The 17,941-nt window shown below is 46.4% G+C and overlaps 1 protein-coding gene across 4 annotated transcripts; it reads left to right on the top strand.

Annotated features, from left to right (window-relative positions):
• The first annotated feature begins 1,234 nt into the window (after nucleotides 1–1,234).
• Nucleotides 1,235–17,201, top strand: LOC121324391 (F-box only protein 38-like). Of its 4 annotated transcripts, XM_041266178.1 has the most exons (22): nucleotides 1,235–1,311; nucleotides 2,806–3,047; nucleotides 3,253–3,386; nucleotides 3,794–3,957; nucleotides 4,316–4,481; nucleotides 4,817–4,954; nucleotides 6,798–6,935; nucleotides 7,455–7,548; nucleotides 7,795–7,925; nucleotides 8,365–8,535; nucleotides 8,968–9,110; nucleotides 9,591–9,783; nucleotides 10,031–10,162; nucleotides 10,370–10,516; nucleotides 10,744–11,313; nucleotides 11,515–11,615; nucleotides 11,928–12,030; nucleotides 12,111–12,277; nucleotides 12,731–12,876; nucleotides 13,760–13,867; nucleotides 14,328–14,440; nucleotides 14,744–17,201. In XM_041266178.1, exons 2-22 carry the CDS (start codon nucleotides 2,920–2,922, stop codon nucleotides 14,920–14,922), a joined length of 3,366 nt encoding a protein of 1,121 aa, XP_041122112.1. In that variant the 5' UTR covers nucleotides 1,235–1,311; nucleotides 2,806–2,919; the 3' UTR covers nucleotides 14,923–17,201. The 4 variants fall into 4 exon arrangements, 3 of the variants coding, with proteins under 3 accessions (XP_041122112.1, XP_041122110.1, XP_041122111.1); XR_005951236.1 differs by lacking the exons at nucleotides 14,328–14,440; nucleotides 14,744–17,201 and adding an exon at nucleotides 13,344–13,461 and having other exon boundaries at nucleotides 13,760–13,845; XM_041266176.1 differs by lacking the exon at nucleotides 14,744–17,201 and having other exon boundaries at nucleotides 13,760–13,863; nucleotides 14,328–14,434.
• Nucleotides 17,202–17,941: the final 740 nt, after the last annotated feature.

Raw genomic sequence — 17,941 nt, 5'->3', positions numbered from 1 at the left:
ATTTCCTCTGTAAAATGTACAGAACAATCCCATTGAAGAATTGCTGCATGCAACATGTAGAATTCAGGAGGTACGTTTAGAAAAAAATTAAAAAATATATCTCAAATGTTTTATCTTGCGCTTCGAGTCTTGTGTGTGTTAACACTCTTCTCAGTACATTAGAGATTAACTGACAGACCCATGACACTTCATGCTGCCCCTGTTCAGTTCACTGTGTTTGTATCTACTGGAACAAGCCCCCAGTCCACATGCTGGTCCATGGTTCAGTTCCCTGAAGTCTTCAATTGAATTGAAATTTATTACAGCCATTCATTCATGTTGGCTCCATGGAGTCTGTAGCAATGTGCTGCACTGGGTTAATATTTATTCTACATACACTCCAGATCAGGGGTAGTCCTACTGTTGTCTAGCAGGACCCTATTGAAAATGCTTTATAAAAACATGGCTGTGTCTTTTTGAAGCACTGTTATTACTGAAACATGAACTTGTGAAAACAAGGCAAAACCCAAGTGAATCTTTGTATGCACTCTCTGCCCCCTGCAAACGATGCATCTCTAACATAGAGTGCAGTCCTGGACTTGCAGGTGTGTGTGTGGCAGGCTTTTGGGCCGGGTCAGCGGCTTTGCTCTTCAGAAATGTGCTCTTGACCCCTGCAGTGTAGGGGTCACTTAGCATCCAGGGTTCACTACAGCAGGCGTACTGTCTCTGCATGTTGGTTTAACAGTCCCGAATGCAGAGGAAAAAGCAATGATGCAGTATACAGGGATTCAGTGAGGCCTCTGAGCGTGCAGGCAGAGCTGGGGAGGCTGTCACGCAAGCATCCTGCGTGCCTGAACGAGATAAACACAAAGCTATACTGTATACATATATACATATAGACCACTGCAGCTGAACATCCTGGAAAACTGTCAAAATAGGCAATGGGTGATTGTTAAGATGCCTAATTAAAGCACAAAGTGGTCCAGCATTTTCACACGAGTACCTATTGTTTCTTTACTGAGTAAAAATTGAAATTCTCACCCCCAGAGGTTTTCATGCAGGTAGGTATATAAATGACAAAACTTGAGGTGTTCTAATAAATCCGCACACTGTTGGAAATAGTGTATATATGGATATGCATTTGGTTGTTTTAAATTATCCTGAAAAAAAAAACAATTCAGTCTATTACCCGCTGGTCATTTTGACCCTGTCCAGCTGAGGTTTCTCTCGAGCCCCGCCTTCACCGGAGGTGAGCGTGACGTAGCGGGGCGGGGTGGAAAGATGGCGGAAGTGCGTCCCTGAGTTGCAGCAGGAGAGAGCAGAGGCACACAGGTTTGCTTAAATTTTCTTCCGATGCTTTTGAAATGTGAGCCAGGGCGAACCATTGGAGACGTGGCAAGGGGTCTCTGTGCGCGCCTCCGGAGCGGGACAGGGGTCTTGCACCAGCCCGTGTGGTTTGATAAGCCGGTACCAGCCGCACGGTAGCGGGGAAAGGCCTTGTATGTTGAATTAAACACAGGGGTGCATCTGCTTGAGCCACCGGGGTTGCTTTTTAGTTTTCCACAAAGAAAAAACTCCACAAATCTAGTTTCAGTAAACAGTTTAGCAGCTCGGAACCGAACTGCAGTTTGCTAATATATAATTATCCCGCGTGTATCCTTAGACTTGGCCCCGTTTTGTTGAGCCCGGAATGTGATGAGTTTGTTTTGGGTGTTGGGTTTGTTGTGTTGTGTCGTTGTCATTGTATTGTCGTAGGAAAGACTGCTAGTGCTGGCGAGATTGTTTTGAAAATAAAGAACGATGTTCTTATTTTATAACGTGTCGGCTTTGTTTTATAGAGGCTGGGTTTCATTTAAAATAAAATACTGACCATACTGATCTCCAATACTACTGCTAGCTAAAAATGAAATGAACTAGCAGTAATCAACTTAAGCAAAGATTGAACCTGCATCGCATAATGGCAATAATGTGACATACGCGTTGTGGAAGCACGTAAGCGGAGTACTTCACTAAATTGGTTTAAATTCCTTATATGCGCAACAAAGCCTATGCCATAAAATGAATTGGAGTCAATAAATGCGAAATGGAAAAAAATCAATTAAACCCAGCCCTGGCTGTGCGGTCATGCGTTTTCTTCAATGGTGCCGCTGTGTACTTGTGCTAGTCCTTTATTTCGAATTTCATTTCCATTTAGTATGGATGGACTGTACGACTTGGATCGTCCTACTCAGTTTTAGTTTTTCTTCAATAAAAAGCATGCCTGTAGAAAGGTATAGCTGCAGCTGTATGTGCAGTCACTCCTTAACCAGTTTCATAGAATTTATTTTGTGTCATCAACCTCAATTCCAGTGTGTCAATTACCCCCCAAATAACGCATACAGAAAACAGCATAGCCTAAACCTACACAAAATGCATGCATGTTTAAACACAACCCAAATGTGTATTCCAGTGGCCAAGCTTAATCCAAGCCAGGGATGGAAATAATACTTCTATTGCATAGCAGTTCCACCCATTCCAGGTTTTAATACAACCTTGATTGACAGCAGTGTAACACACCCAGGTGTATCTTATTATTATAATCATAGTGAAACCAGGAATGGATAAAGCCGCTATGCAATGGGAGGTCTTATTTCCATCCCTGCAAGTACAGGCCATAAAAAGCAAGTTGATCTGTTTTTATTTCCCTATAATTGGGAACAGGACATCCTAGGGAATTGGATCTCGGCAGATCTTTATTGCACAGCTATATTTAAAAAAAAAAAAACTTTTACAGCACAGCCAAGTTGAATCGCTTACAGCATGCATTGTGCCCCCTTTTTGTTGCAGAAGTGACGAGTGTGTGATTGGGTGCGAGCGAGTGAAAAGCTCGGATAGTGATAGAAACAGAGCGTGCGGAGGAGCACAGCCTTTCCTGGGGAGAGTCTCTTCCAGCCCCCTGCCATGATGGTCCCCCGCCGGAAATCCACCAAGCCCCAGTGCGCAGGAGGGCCGGCCGACATGCGAAAGCAGGAGGAGCCCAAGGACTACATCAACGAACTCTCCCACGAGGTGCTCTGCCACATATTTAAGTGAGTTTCCTATAGTGGCGGATTGTAGTGAGATCAGATATTCAGGATACAGGGTTTGCAAAACTGCGTGCCATTGTTCCACGCTGAACATGATCACGATTCTCACCCTTTTTACACATGTCTACAAGTAGGCTAGTGTTCTTTTTTTGAAATCAAATAGTAATTGTGTAGGGCTGTTGATCTGTGACCCTGTCCTCTCTCTCAGGTACCTGCCTCTGCTGGATATCATGTGCATGGAGTGCTTGTCTCGGAAGCTGCGGGAGGCGGTTATGCTGTACCTGCGGGTGATGAAGGTGGTGGACCTGTGTGCCGGGCGCTGGTGGGAGTACATGCCCTCAGGTAGGCAGAGCCAGGCAGGTCCTTCTCTCTATCAATCCACCGTCCACCTGAACGTAAGCTGCAAAGACAGAAGCTGTTATAAAAAAAAGAATACATAAGTGAACAGATCTTGTTAGTTCTGCTCACACGGTTTGTATTTGCACAGCTAGCCTGGGCACAGACAGCCAAAACAAAAGTGAGCGCTGCAAACAACCGCTTGAGGGGAGCATCAGAAAGAGAGGTTTATACACAGAGGGTCTTTATATACAGGTAATTACAGTACACCTGGGAAATGCATTACACATGGGGATACGTCACAGTGGGCAGGCTTTTGAGTTGTTTTGTTTTAAAGAATGTTTTTTTTTTAAACATAAGACTAAAGAATTACTAAAACAAAGCCAGCCCCTCTCCCCTTCCCTCCTCCCCAGGCTTCACAGACTCCAGCTTCCTGATGCTGCTGAAGAAGATGCCAGACCTGGAGCAGCTGTACGGCCTGCACCCCCGATACCTGGAGCGACGACGGGTTCGAGGACACGAGGCGTTCAGCATCCCCGGAGTCCTGGAGGCTCTGCAGACCTGCCCCACACTGCTGGTATAAACACACACGCACACAGTGCATATACACACAGACACAGACACACACACACAGCACATAGACAGACAAACATACACACTGACAGACACACACAGTGCATAGACACGTGCACAGGCACATAGCGCATAGACAGATAGAGAGGACAGACGCACAGTTTGTTTAACTAGTAGATAAATGTTTCTCCAGAATTTTTTTTTTTTTTTAAATGTATTGCACATTTATGGCTGCTTATAGCCCAGTAATGGCTTCCATTGTTTTCTAGTGCATGTGTAAGTCCCTAATGGAAGCACAGTTTTTGCACTGCATGTGTGATCGAGTGAGGGGTGAGTCGTAACGAGCTGCGTTTCCTCGGCAGGGAGTAGAGACCTCCCACTTGGAGCTGGTGGAGGCCATCTGGAACTACATGCCTCAGGTGCACATTCTGGGAAAATTCAGGAACCGGAACGGGGCGTTTCCGATTCCTCCGGAAAACAAGCTCACCATTCCCATCGGTGCCAAGATCCAGACTCTCCACCTCGTAGGTAGGAGGCGAGCAGCAAAGTGAGGGAAGGCTCCCTCTGTCGTATTGGAGACCTTGAAATTGAGAACGCCATCTCTTGTTGCTGCTATTCTTAAAGTTTGTGTCTTCATTGAAAAAACCGCTAAGCATGCAGTAAAGAGAGTGTCTTTCACACTGGCTATCCAGTACGAACGCAGAGGGAATGTCTTGCACTCCCTCTGCAAATGCAGAATTGAGAGAGGCTGGCACAAGCCTGTAGCCTGCAGCACAGTCAGCTGTCAGGACCCTGCAGCAGGGCCAGTGTTTGCAGTGCCGCGTAGGTGACTGGTGCTGTTGTGTGTTTCCTGTGTGCTCCAGGAGTGAATGTGCCAGAGATCCCCTGTGTTCCTTTGCTGAGACACCTCTATCTGAAGTGGGTCCGCCTCACCAAGCCCCAGCCCTTCAAGGACTTCCTCTGCATCAGCCTGCGCACCTTCGTCATGAGGAACTGTGCAGGTGAGCCGTGCCTAAAATAAAAATACCGGGGCTGTGTCTTCTACAGGGGGAAACAAACTAGGAGTCTGGGATTCAGTGTGTGTGTGGGTAGAGATACAGTGGCTCTCAAAGGTATTCACCCCCACTTGGACTTTTCCACTTTTTATTGTGTTACAACATGGAATCAGAATTGATTTAACTGAGTTTTTGCCACTGATCAACGCAAAAAAAGTCCATAATGTCAAAGTGAAAAATAAAATCTACAAATTGTTCTAAATTAATTACAAATATAAAACAGAAAATAATTGATTGCATAAGTATTCACCCCCTTTGCTATGACACACCTAAATAAGCTCTGGTGCAACCAATTGTCTTTAGAAGTCACATAATTAGTTAAATGGAGTCCACCTGTGTGCAATTAAGGTGTTTCACATGATTTAAGGTTAACTCTGGGAGGTCCCACAGTTGGTTAGTACATTACCTAACCAAAACTACATCATGAAGATGAAGGAACATTCAAAGCAAATCCGGAATAAGGTTCTTCAAAAGCACCAATCAGGAGTAGGATATAAGAACATTTCCAGAGCACAGTAAGTCCATTATTAAGAAATGGAGAGAATATGGCACAACTGTGAATCTGTCTAGAACAGGCAGTTCTCAAAAACTGAGTATCTGGACGAGAAGGGCACTAGTCAGGGAGGCCAACAAGGGGCCTATGGCAACTCTAAATGAGCTACAGTCTTCCACGGCTGAGCTGGGAGACACTGTGTAGCCTGGGTGCTTCACAAAACTGGCCTTTATGAGAGCGTGGCAAAAAGAAAGCCATTGTTGAAAAAAACTCGCATCAAATCTCAGCTAGAGTTTGCCAGAAGGCATGTGGGAGACTCTGAGACCAAGTGGAAGAAGATTCTATGGTCTGATGAGACCAAAATAGAGCTTTTTGGCCTCAACGCTAAGTGATATGTTTGGTGCAAGCCTAACACCGCACATCATCCTGAGAACACCATCCCTACCGTGAAGCATGGTGGTGGCAGCATCATGCTATGGGGATACTTCTGTGCGGCAGGGCCTGGAAACTTCATGAAGATAGAGGGCAAAATAGATGCAGCAAAGTACAGAGAAATCCTGGTGGAAAACCTGCTGAAGTATGCAAGAGACCTGGGACTTGGGAGAGGATTCATCTTCCTGCAGGACAATGACCCCAAACATACAGCCAAAGCCACACTGGAGTGGCTTAAAAACAAAAAGTTCAATGTCCTGGAGTGGCCCAGTAAAAGCCAAGACCTCAATCCAATTGAGAATATGTGGAAAGAGTTGAAAATTGCTGTTCACCAAAGGTCCCCATCCAACTTGACAAAGCTTGAGCAATTTTGCAAAGAAGAATGGGCAAAAATTGCAGTGTCCAGATGTGCAAAGCAAAGAGACTTCTCCAGATAGACTCATGGCTGTAATTGCTGCCAAAGGTGCCTCTACCAAATATTGACTCAAGGGGGTGAATACTTATGCAACCAATTATTTTCTGTCTTGTATTTGTAATTAATTTAGAACAATTTGTAGATTTAATTTTTCACTTTGACATTATGGACTTTTTTGTGTTGATCAGTGGCAAAAACTCCTAATTAAATCCATTTTGATTCCATGTTGTAACACAATAAAATGTGGAAAAGTCCAAGGGGGGTGAATACTTTTGAGAGCCACTGTATATAGTCTGTAAAGCCTATCTATAGAGGGATAGAGATAGGTCGAGTAATATATTGATCTATTATATATGTATATACAAGCCATGTGATACAGACACGCTTCAGTTCTATTGTATTCCCATATCGATGGATGTCTAACGATGCCCTCCTGCTCTCCCCCTCAGGCCCCACTAACTCCCTGAAGTACGTGCCCCTGGTGACGGGCCTGGCCTCGGCGAGGAACCTGGAGCAGCTGGAGCTGGTGAGGGTGCCCTTCCTGGGGGGGCTGATTCAGCATGTGGTGGAGGACAGCTGGAGATCAGGTGAGAGGGCTGCTCTGGTGCCTTCCAAACTTCATTTCATTCATTCATTGATTTAACTTTTTTAAAATCTGAAGTCATTGGTCTTGTTTTTTTTTTTTTTTGGCTAGCTCAGGGTCATGCATTAAAGAGACATTTTAATCTAAAATTGTTTCTCTAAATTATCAAAAATAAATGTTTTATAGTTACAATATGTAGCCATGAAACACAGTTGTGCTAAATGTAGAAATACTAAAAAAAACTTTAATAAATTCAATGAGAAATGTTTAATCCCCCAAAAAGTGTTTTTCAGTGTCAGGGGGTATTTTATAGCTCTGGATGAGGATTGTTTTTGTAAAATCCCTTTTTTTGAGAGTCAACTCTATATGGAGAAATCCCTCTCCTGTGTATCAGTGTGTGCTGTACAAAGAAGTGCCTGTGCAATGGTTGTGACATTATTGAAAGAGCAACAAAACTACCAAGCATTTGTTGTTCTGTATTGAAGAACATGGAATTACTAGCCTGATTCCGTCTGTGTTCCAGGAGGGTTCCGGAACCTGCATACCATTGTGTTCGGAGCCTGTAAGAATGCACTTGAAGTTGACCTGGGCTACCTCATCATTACTGCTGCCCGAAGGTGAGAGAGAGAAAGGGGTAAAAGATTGACACTGCTGGAGGCAGTGCAGATGAATGATCCCTTTGTGCTGATTTCACATATTCTGCTAGCACTCTGGCATAAGGCAAACTGCACATGGCAGCACAGCGATTTTCAGAAGAACCAACGTGCCTCCTGTTTCACACCCAGTAAATGTAGAACCTTGTGCGTACCTTGTGCAGCAAGACGTATATAAATAAGGCAGGTAGGAAGTGCTGTGTTTTCCAGGCTGCATGAAGTCCGAATCCAGCCTTCCCTCACCAAAGACGGGGTGTTCTCTGCGTTGAAGATGGCTGAGCTGGAGTTCCCCCAGTTTGAGACTCTGCATTTGGGATACGTCGATGAGTTTCTGTTACAGTGTAAGCACTCGCAGTTATCCAACATAGTCAGCAAACCCATTCTTTATTAAACATCTGCTTGGTGGGGTGGCTGCGTCAGCAAGCTATTCAGTAATTGTAATTGCAGCCTGTGTAATGTTAGGTCATTTTAGAGTAGTGCTGTTCAGGGCCTGTGGAACCAGCCGTTAATGAGCTATGATATATTCCAGTTGACACGGCACTCTCCAAAATGTTGGTCACCTTGAGGTTTTTATGTGTAGCTGACATTGACATGATTAAGTAAAGATAACCGTAGCAGAGAGGGGTGGGCTCCCAATCTGTAGGGTGGTTACTGCTATTCTATATATGGCTTTACTGTTCCCATGCCTGGTCTGAACATGTTAGTTGATTGTTGGGTGATCATATTAATCCAGCCCTAAATCTACAAGGGGCTATTATGTTTTTCTTTCTCCGTTCTCAGGTAAAATGAGCCATTCTGACCTAGTGAAGTACGGCTTGGCAGACGTGACAGAGAACCCTGGCATCATCACAGACATAGGAATGAAAGCAGTCAACGAGGTCTTCACCTCTATCAAGTACCTCGGCATCTACAACTGCCCCCACCTCCACACCCCACACACCTGGATCACAGGTACACGCACACACACACACCCCACATACCTGGATCACAGGTACCCCTGCACACGCACACAGACAGACACACACGCACCTTGATCACAGTTATCCCCCTCCCCCCCCCCCCCCCCCACACACACACACACACACACACACACCTGGATCACAAATACCCCCTCCCCACTCACACAGTCTTCAGAAAGCAGACCTATGGTAATCCAAAGATTTATGTAATACACACAAGTCTTGGCTTCTCATAGTGTCTGCTACTGATGACATATCCATTGCAACAAAAGCGCAGGGTGCTTTAAAAAACACTTTGATATTTTTCAATTTTGAAGGTTGCCATTAAATGACAAAGTGCACAGGTTAGGACTGTAACCGGTGCGTGAGGCGAGTGCATCTTGTTTGAGTCGGGATGGGCATTAAGGATGCTCCCTGTTCCCAGATCACTCCCGCTGGAGCCGGCTGGTGGACCTCACCCTGGTGCGCTGCCATGCCATTAAACTGGAATCCTTCAGCCAATTCATCGAGACACTGCCCAGCCTGGAGTTCATCTCCCTGGACCAGATGTTCAGGGAGCCGCCCAAGGTGAGCTGCCCGCTCTGCCTCCTGCTCTAGGGCACGGGCTTCTGTATTGGGGTTCATCCATATCTGTTAGACTCAACAGTGTTGAATTTAGAAATACTTAAAGAAAGTTCAATTCAATGGTATTGTGCTTTTTGTTTTGTTTTTGGGAGAGAAAGACTTGTCATTTAAGTTTCTTTTTGTATTTCGAAATGTATTTCTGTTGGACAATAATGAAAATTTCAGTTGCCGATTATCGCAAAGGTTTCCCAATAGTAAAAGCGTAGCATAGTGTAATAAAGCACAGTGAAAGCATGGTAAAGCATGGAGATGTAGTGAAGCATATTTAAAAACGTGGCTAACCGTGGGTAAATGCTAAATGTACCAACCCTAGTATGTATTCTACTCTCGGAGGCACGTGATGTCTTCATTCCAGGTGTAATGAGTTGCGCTGGTTCTCTCTGCATTTCCGGGTGTAATGAATTGTGCTGGTTCTCTCTGCAGGGCTGTGCCCGCGTGGGTTTGAGTGCCGGCACAGGGATCGGAGTCTCCTCGGCTCTCGTCAGCAACCAGAACTCCAACAACAACGACAACAACAACAACAACCATCAGAACAACAACGGCAACATTGCGCCGCCCGGGAACGACGAGCCAAGAGAGGAGGAGGGTGCCCCCGAGCAGCAGCTCCACGCCGAGGGTACGGCACGGGGCCCGGGCACTTCAGTTCTCCTAGCTGTTTTTATTTTTTTAAACTAGAAATTGATTTTTCATTAAAGACAATATGCAGCTGTGTTCCTTTTTGCTGACGTTTCTTTTTCTTTTCTGGGTAAAGAGGTGCCCAGTTTGTGCTGGGTCAGAAGATGTGTGTGTGTCAGTCAGTGTCAGGTTTGAAACGCCCCCCTCACACTCTCTCTCTCCCCCTCGTCCTGCTGCACTCTTTCCAGAGCTCAATGGCATGGAGGAAGCCGTGCAGGAGAACATGGAAGCCGAGGCAGGGGTTGTAGCAGGCAGTCCACAGGACACCCCGGGACCCACACAGGCTGTCAAACCCATGGAGGTGGACGAGGAACAAGCAGGTACGACATTTCTGATTGTACAACAGCAAGGATTGTCACCTCGTAGCCAGAGCTCAAGCAGCCGTATATCAAATGAATGGGCAGTGTTATGCAATGCCCTGTCCACCTTTAAATCCAGGCATAAAACATATGTGTGTGTTTGTTAATAGCTAGCAGTCTAGGGCTTTGGTAGTTTGTTAGTGTTCCAAAGCTGTGTGTCTCCCTCAGGCCCCAGTGGAGTGCAGCCCGCAGTGAAGAAGCTGCCCATAGTGGTGCCCGATTCAGACAGTGAAGACGAGGAGGACGGGGAGAGGCCAGCCGGCACTGAGGAGCGGGCGGCTTCAGGATACACTGAGGAGCCAGGGAAATACAGCAGTGAGTTCACACACACAGATCCGAAAGCACAGCAGTCACTCCAGTCCTGGTTTTTGTTCCAAACCTGTTCTAAATTCTTTACTTGACCCAAATAAACCTCCATCCAAACCCTGAAGTAGTTAATGATGTCACTGTTAAACCTGGAGTGGCCCTCCTGGACACCCCTGCTCTAGAGCCAAGTCATTGTGTTACACTGTAATGGCGCAATGCCCCCCTTTCTCCCCCAGGTAAAGGGAAGACCCCCCTGCGGCGACGAGGGGCCCCCGTTCTGGAGCAGTGCTGTGAGAAGGGCTGCCAGGTGACCAGCGAGCAAATCAAGGCCGACATGAAGGCTGCTGTCGAGACCCCCGAGCGGGGAGGCAGGGGGGCGAATTCAAACATGGGTCGCACGGGGGACGGGCGATGCACGTGCTCCATGCGCTGGAGGGATGCCTCTGCTGCTAGTCGAGTGCAGCCAGGGGCAGGAGGCAGCAACGAGGGAGTGGTGCGCTGCACTTGCAGCAGGACTCGGCCCACTGTAGAGGGCAGGACTCGAGCCGGCGCAAACGAGCCTCCTGGCTGCATGGCCAGAGAGCAGGGGACAGGCCCTGGAACACTGCCCGGGGGGGCCAATGAGACCCCTCCCAGGACTCAAGGTGGTCCAGTGCCGCAGGGCAGCAGTAGGACTAGTAGGCACTCCTCTGAGGAAGGGGCAGGGGGCAGGGGGCAGGACAGGAGGCTGTGCGATGGTTACCCACACCGACCCGTCACCAGAGCCAGGAGCAGGCTGTCCCTCGTGCCTCTGGTCTCCGAGACAGGTAGGGTTCATCGGTACCTCTGTATTGCTGCTGTAGGACAACCAACCCACCGATGGCATCACATTTTACTTACTAAAATGCCTGGCTGCGGTGTGGAAGGCAGTGTGATTGAGTAGCTCATTGTTTAACTTTCCCAAAGTTGTTATATTCCTCCAAACTTTTAAACACCAAAACACCAAAGTTTGAACTCTTCCCTCGCAGAGCTCTCCAAACCAAAGCCGCGGGCCTCTGTGAAACGGAAACGAACCGCAGACAAATCCACGAGCACCAGCGACCCTGTCACTGAGGACGACCATGTGCAGGTACGAGAGCACTGACAAAATACAAAGTGATTGAAGATGAAAAAGAACTGAGACTACTGTGGGCTACAAGCTACTCAGCGCTAGCCAGGATGTTGTTATGAACCTCACAATGGAAATCCTATTGTGCACTTGAATCAGCTCTGTTTAAAAGAAGATGTTCTAGCATTGTGTGTCGTATTGTCCTGCCCCATTTTGTTGAATCAGAGGCAACCCCTGAAATCGGTGTACAAAGTTAAGCAGTACTGCTCTTAGCCACTGGGTGGCAGTGCATCAGCAGTATGCTCTGCTAATTTGTGTCTCTGTGCTTTGCAGGTGCTGACTCTAAAATCCAAAAACCTGGTGGGGATCACGTTAACAAACTGCGGAATAACGGACTTAGTGTTGAAAGACTGCCCCAAAATGATGTTCATTCACGGTAAGGTGGGCACGTATGTCTCGTGCAGCATTTCTGCATTTTTGTGTTTTCTTGGCCTGATCTCTTCTCCCTCTTCCCAGCTACCAGGTGCCGCGTGCTGAAGCACCTGAGGATAGAGAATGCCCCCATTGTGAACCGCTTTGATTACGCACAGTGCAAAAAGCTGAACATGGATCAGGTGCTGGACCAGATACTGCGCATGCCCCCCGAGAGGAACCGCATCATCTACCTGCGCCCCATGCAGCAGGTGGGCTTCAGACGAGCTGGCTAGCACAGAGAGTCTGGCATGGGCTTGTGTTGTGGAACGTTTTATTACAACGAGACTGTATTACAACAAAGTTTCGATTGGCATTAACACCTGTTTCTTACGGTGAGGTGGCAGCTGCACGTCTTCATTTATAAAACCTATAAAGAAATCTTGCTGCAGACTCCTCACACTGATGATGCAGGTATTATGCTGAAATGTTGACTTGACATTGCAGGGGTGCACACATCTTGTCCTTGGGGTCCAGACTGCTCCTTGTTTTATCTGTGTCTTTAAACAATGAAAGACCTGGAAGGAGGTTGAATTGGATCATTTCAGTAATTCGGGGTGCAGGTGGAACAAAGTGCATGGGTGCTCCGGACGCCTCCAGGACTGGGACTGTGATCCCCTCTCCCCAGACATTCTGCTCTTACCTCTCGCTGGTGTTCTCTGCAGGTGGACACGCTAGCCTTGGAGAAGAAGATCTTCTGCGGACCCTATCCCTACCACGTGTGCATCATCCACGAGTTCAGCAACCCCCCCAACGTGAGGAACAAGGTGCGCATCCGCAGCTGGATGGACACCATCGCCAACATCAACCAGTGAGTCCTGTGAGGGGCGAGGCAGCACAGGAGAGCCAGCAGCACGAGGCTGTGGCTGCTACTGTTCACATAGGTAGATAGGGCTGCATTGTCATGTGCTGGCTTCTGTTCTATTGGATTGTATTGTAATGCGTGCTTTAAAAATGCAAAGTTCTCAGTAAGTGCAAGAGTCTCAATGGACATGTACACTAGTAAGTGCAGTGAATAATAAAGAACATGCCGCACATTTAAAGTCTTGCAGTTACTGTACTTTCCCTCAGGTTCCCCTAATTTTGTTTTTTATAAAAATAACAAAAATTAAAAATCCCAACTTTACAGAGATTTTAGGATTTGTCGTATTTAATTGATACATTAATACAAATTTAAAATGTATTTACCAAAAAAAAATTAAATCAGCCGAACATATATTTTAGTAAACTATGAAATTGTTTTAATCCATTTGCTCACGCATTATACTTTTCATAAAGACAGACGTCAGGGCTCGTGTTTAACAGTGAACGCTGGCTTTGACATGAGTGTGTGTTCAGCCAACCAGCAGATGGCAGTGTCCTCTCAGCAGTTTTCTGAGATGTCCACCATGTGGAGGTGTGTGCTTTCTGTTACCATTCTTAACTGTTTTTGGCATTAAAAGCAATGGCAAAACTCAGTGCACCAATAGTGCACTACTGTCACATTGTCACAGAATGGATAAATTTGTTAATAACATTTGACATGCTCACATTTGACATGCTCTTAAAGGGTTTAAAGATTCTTGCTGGGGGTATTGTCTAGCTGTCTCTGCATTGCTGCTGTGACCTGCAGTGCTTGTTAGTTTGGATGCTCCAGAGCTGCCCTTGCTGTGGCCTCTGTTTCATTCCTGTCCTTTTCTCTTTGCTCTTCACAGAGAGCTCATCAAGTACGAGTTTTTTCCAGAAGCCTCCCGGACGGAGGAGGATGTAAAGAGGCACCCGCACTACCCCTGGGGGCGGGACATCTACACTCTGGAGGGTGAGTGACAGCCTGCCTTCCAATCAGATTCCAATCAGCCCTTCATGTGCAGTCCCTGGACTGGTTAATGCTGGCTGTGCAGTTAAACAATTAGCATGTGTATTTCTCAAGTATAAATCTGCATCGTGGGCTTGGTCAACAGAAACAGTCGCTCCTGACTTCAGCCTCTCAGCAATCATTTCTAGTGAGAAACTAGAAGAAACTAAATCAAGCAGAAAACAACTAGAAGGGCATTTGCCCAAAACAATTCTCAAACTTCACTACTACTACTAGCTATTGTTGTTTTTAAACCTATAAACAAACTAAGTTTCCTTTAAAGACAATGTGCAGCCAAGTTCCCTTTCTTTTTCTTTTCTGGGTAAAGAGGTGCCCAGCTTGTGCTGGGTTAGATGTGTGTGCCACAGTGTCAGGTTTGAAATACCCCCCCCCCCCCCCCCCCCCCCTCCCTCCCTCTCTGTCTGCAGGATGGTGGACGGTGCCCCCTACTCGATGATCACAGACTTCCCGTGGCTACGATCGCTTCGCACTGCAGAGCCCAACAGCTACGCACGATATGACTTCGAGGATGACGAGAGCAGTGAGTCTGCCAATCCCAACACTTCCTCCCAGGGCCAGTCTGCAGGCTTGCTGAGAGAGCTGCAGTGTGGAAGACAGTGGGTTTGATAAGCTCAGTTCTTAGAGAAAGCGCTGGGCTGCAGCTTGGAAGGCAGTGGGTTTGAGTAGCTCAGTGCTTAGAGAAAGGTCTGAGCTGCAACGTGGAAGGCAGTGGGTTTGAGTAGCTAGAATTGTATTCATTTAATGCCCTGTAGAGAGATGAATTGCCGTTTTGCACTGCTTGTGCGTCCCTCTTTCTCCTAACCCCTCTCTCTCTCCGATGTAGCCACCATCTACGCCCCGCGGCGGAAGGGCCAGCTGTCTGCAGATATCTGCATGGAGACAATCGGGGAGGAGATCTCGGAGGTGCGGCAGAGCAGGCGGGGCGTGTTCCAGAGAGTGGTAGCCATCTTCATCCACTACTGTGACGTGCGGGGCGAGCCGGTGGAGGACGATTACATATAGCCAGCTGCAGGACCCTCCGAGAGCGGGGGAAGACTTGCCGAGGACACCACCCCCCTACCCAGTCAGTGGAGCGTCTCTACAAAGCTAAACAAAGGGAACACACACATACACACACACACACACACACCCGAGTATCTAATGCTGCTCTTCACAGTCACACCTGCACGTGTTTCAACCGCCTTCCTGAGGTACTTTTCTATCTACAGCAATGGTGTGCTCAAGTCTGCCTTCCCCTTCACCCCCTGCTAAAACTGGGTTGTGCCTGCATGCTTTCTGAATGAAGCGTGCCCTACGAAGGCATTGGCCTTGTTGCGTTGTTCAGGAAACAGCGCATGCGTGTGTGCATGCATGCATCCAAACAAGAAGAGTGAGTGTGTGGATTATGCTGCTTTTAATGTGTATGGAAAATGCTGCTCAGTGGTTCTGCTGAAGAGGACAGGATAGTGATGTACGGTGAATGCACTGCTGTTGTAGATTGAAACTTGTGGAGCAGCGCACTTTCCTAAGAGCAGGGGACATAGAGCAGGAGGCCAATACAGTGTTGCTATGGGATGTCTGAATGTGAGAGTGACGACATGTTGTTTTCTTGCCTCCTACCTCTGGTGCTCACAGATCGAGTCAAGCTTTCGAAAAGCACCCAGTTCCAGTGCTAGGAGCACACGAGCCTCAGATCTTCCAGTGTCTCTGCTTGTTGTGATGATTTACTGTCAACCTGCATGTTTCACTGGGGTTTAAAGTTGCGTGTTTTTTTTTTTTTTTGTTGTTGTTGTTGTTGTTGTTTTTTTGTTATTGAGTGCTTTACTGTTTTTCATGTCCCTTTTCTTTTCAGACAGGAAGGTGATGTCAGACCTCCCCTTTAAACCCCAGCCCTGTAAAGTCCTTCACTCGAATGCTTGTCCCAGTGACCCCTAGATTTCACTGTAGAAACCAGTGAGAGCACTGCCTAGAACCGGGTCCAGGTGACATCCCCTTCCAGCCTGGAAACGAAGGTTATGTCTGAGTGGAGAGAGAGTAAAAAATGATGTGTGTGTGTGTGATTAGCAGCACATAAAACATCACAATAAAGTCAAGGCATTAATGAATGATGATAATACAAATGAAAAAGCCATTAACTTTTCTGTGCTTCTTGCTCGTAAGCATCTAACTATGCCTGGGTGTGACTCATCCCCTTCAGCCCCCAGTCACAGCTAGGCTGCTGGGAGACAGTCTCCCTTGCCCCCCCCCCCTTTCCCCCCCACTGACCACTTAAGCTGCACAGATATACAGATATATGCATTATGACTAGCCGCTGGGATTTTGTATTATTTTTTGCTCTTGTACGTTTTATAAGAAAAAATACATAAACGATTTGAGTTATTGATAAAAAGGAGAAGAAAATGAATGAATGAGTGAGGAAATGCGTCTTGATTGTACTTGTTAGCCTGACTTGCGAGCAGATAACTCCTCTTAGTGTTCTTCTAGTAGGGACGACAGTTTACCTTCAGCCTTTGAGATCAGAGGCATCATTTACTCCTCGTTTCTGTACCTTTTTTTTCTTTAAAACTAGAAAGTGTTTTTTTTTTTTTTTTTTTCCCCCCCCACCTAGCGCTTGGGAAAGACGTCATCCCCAGAAGGTGATTTTTCCAGTTTATAATGGGGAAGTAACCTTCGTGATGATAATGACATGCCCAGGGTGACTGGGACATTATTGAGGTCCAGCTGCATTTACTGCTAGTTAACCACACGCTCCTGCTTGCCTTGTCTGAGTGCATCGAGAGAGACCCTCTGATTGGGTCATTGTTCTCTATAGAGACTTCAGAAGAAGCGACCACGGGAATGAGAACATAGCGGGCTTGGCTGTGCTCTTCTCATGAGGTCAGGCACGTGGACGCACACACTAAAAGAGAGCTTTCTGTACACTTGCAGCCCAGCAAACTGCTCAAGATCATTCAGAGACCACCTGTCTGTCACCAGAACTTAGAACAGACCCACAAGGCTACGGTCGAGTAGAACTGACCTGGATCAGGTACCGACTTGGGGGGAGTGTGTGCTCAGAACTCCTGGTGTCTCTGTCCCTCTCAGCCGTGAAACTGGAGAAGCAGCAGCAGAGCAGTCCAAGGAAAAAGAAGGGGCTCCTGAAAATATTGTCCAGTTAACAGTGAAATAAATGATAATGCTATATATCTGCAGGCCCTGGTTCAGAGGATTTAGATCATTCCGGTGAAGGTTCTAAGCAGGACACAGAAGGGGCTTGCAGACTGAAGAATTGTTCTATTGCACAGTGAGGTTTCTTGTTTCGGAAGGGAGTTTCAGACCCTGAAGTTGAGTCTTTTGACCGTGTTTTACTGAGTTCTTGCAGAGAAGCAAATAGGAATTACTTTCTGTTTAGTTTTTTTGTTGTTGTTCTGTTGGTTTTTTTTTACACAAAATTGAGAAATTTGTTTGGAGTGACTGTTTAATACCATGTGATGCTAGGAAATTTCTAAAAATAAAACATATTTATTTCTACATTATATGTTATATTTGTTATTTCTCAAGGAAATAAACATTTACAAGAAAATATTTCCTTCCAAGTACTTTTTTTTGTCTGGGTTCAAATAATCTCATTTCCAACACAGTAAAATTTTACAAAATTAACTTAGTGCACACCCCCAAATAGTTTACAAAGATTACAATGGGACCGCACTGTCCCAGTCTCTCCACTCTGAACACTGGACCACACTGTCCAAGTCTCTCCACTCTGAACACTGGACCACACTGTCCCAGTCTCCATTCTGAACACTGGAGCACACTGCCTCCCTCACTCCTCAGAAACGCTTCCTTGTGAGAGAGTCAAGATTATATATGGGTATGGTTGATTGTATCTTTGAGGGATTGGTTAAAATTAATAAATACAAATGAATCCCTTGGAACCCTGACCGATGGCGCGCTAAGTATTCTCTCGGAGTTTTAGTGTAGTACAATGCTTTGTAGCTCAGAATCTCACAGCTGTACCTTTGTATGTGACATAAAGGGAGAGTATACAATGTATTAATCCACA

Source organism: Polyodon spathula, chromosome 12, assembly GCF_017654505.1.
Source record: "Polyodon spathula isolate WHYD16114869_AA chromosome 12, ASM1765450v1, whole genome shotgun sequence".
Lineage (NCBI taxonomy): Eukaryota > Metazoa > Chordata > Actinopteri > Acipenseriformes > Polyodontidae > Polyodon > Polyodon spathula.
Note: the sequence above shows the minus strand (reverse complement) of the source record. Positions and strands in the feature narration are given on the sequence as shown.

Bases quoted from the DNA above. Each gene is read 5' to 3' on its own strand.
- LOC121324391 (XM_041266178.1), top strand. From the start codon at position 2,920: ATGATGGTCCCCCGCCGGAAATCCACCAAGCCCCAGTGCGCAGGAGGG. The intron at 12,031-12,110 runs GTAAGGTGGGCA...CCCTCTTCCCAG, and splicing joins CAAAATGATGTTCATTCACG to CTACCAGGTGCCGCGTGCTG. The intron at 12,278-12,730 runs GTGGGCTTCAGA...TGTTCTCTGCAG, and splicing joins ACCTGCGCCCCATGCAGCAG to GTGGACACGCTAGCCTTGGA.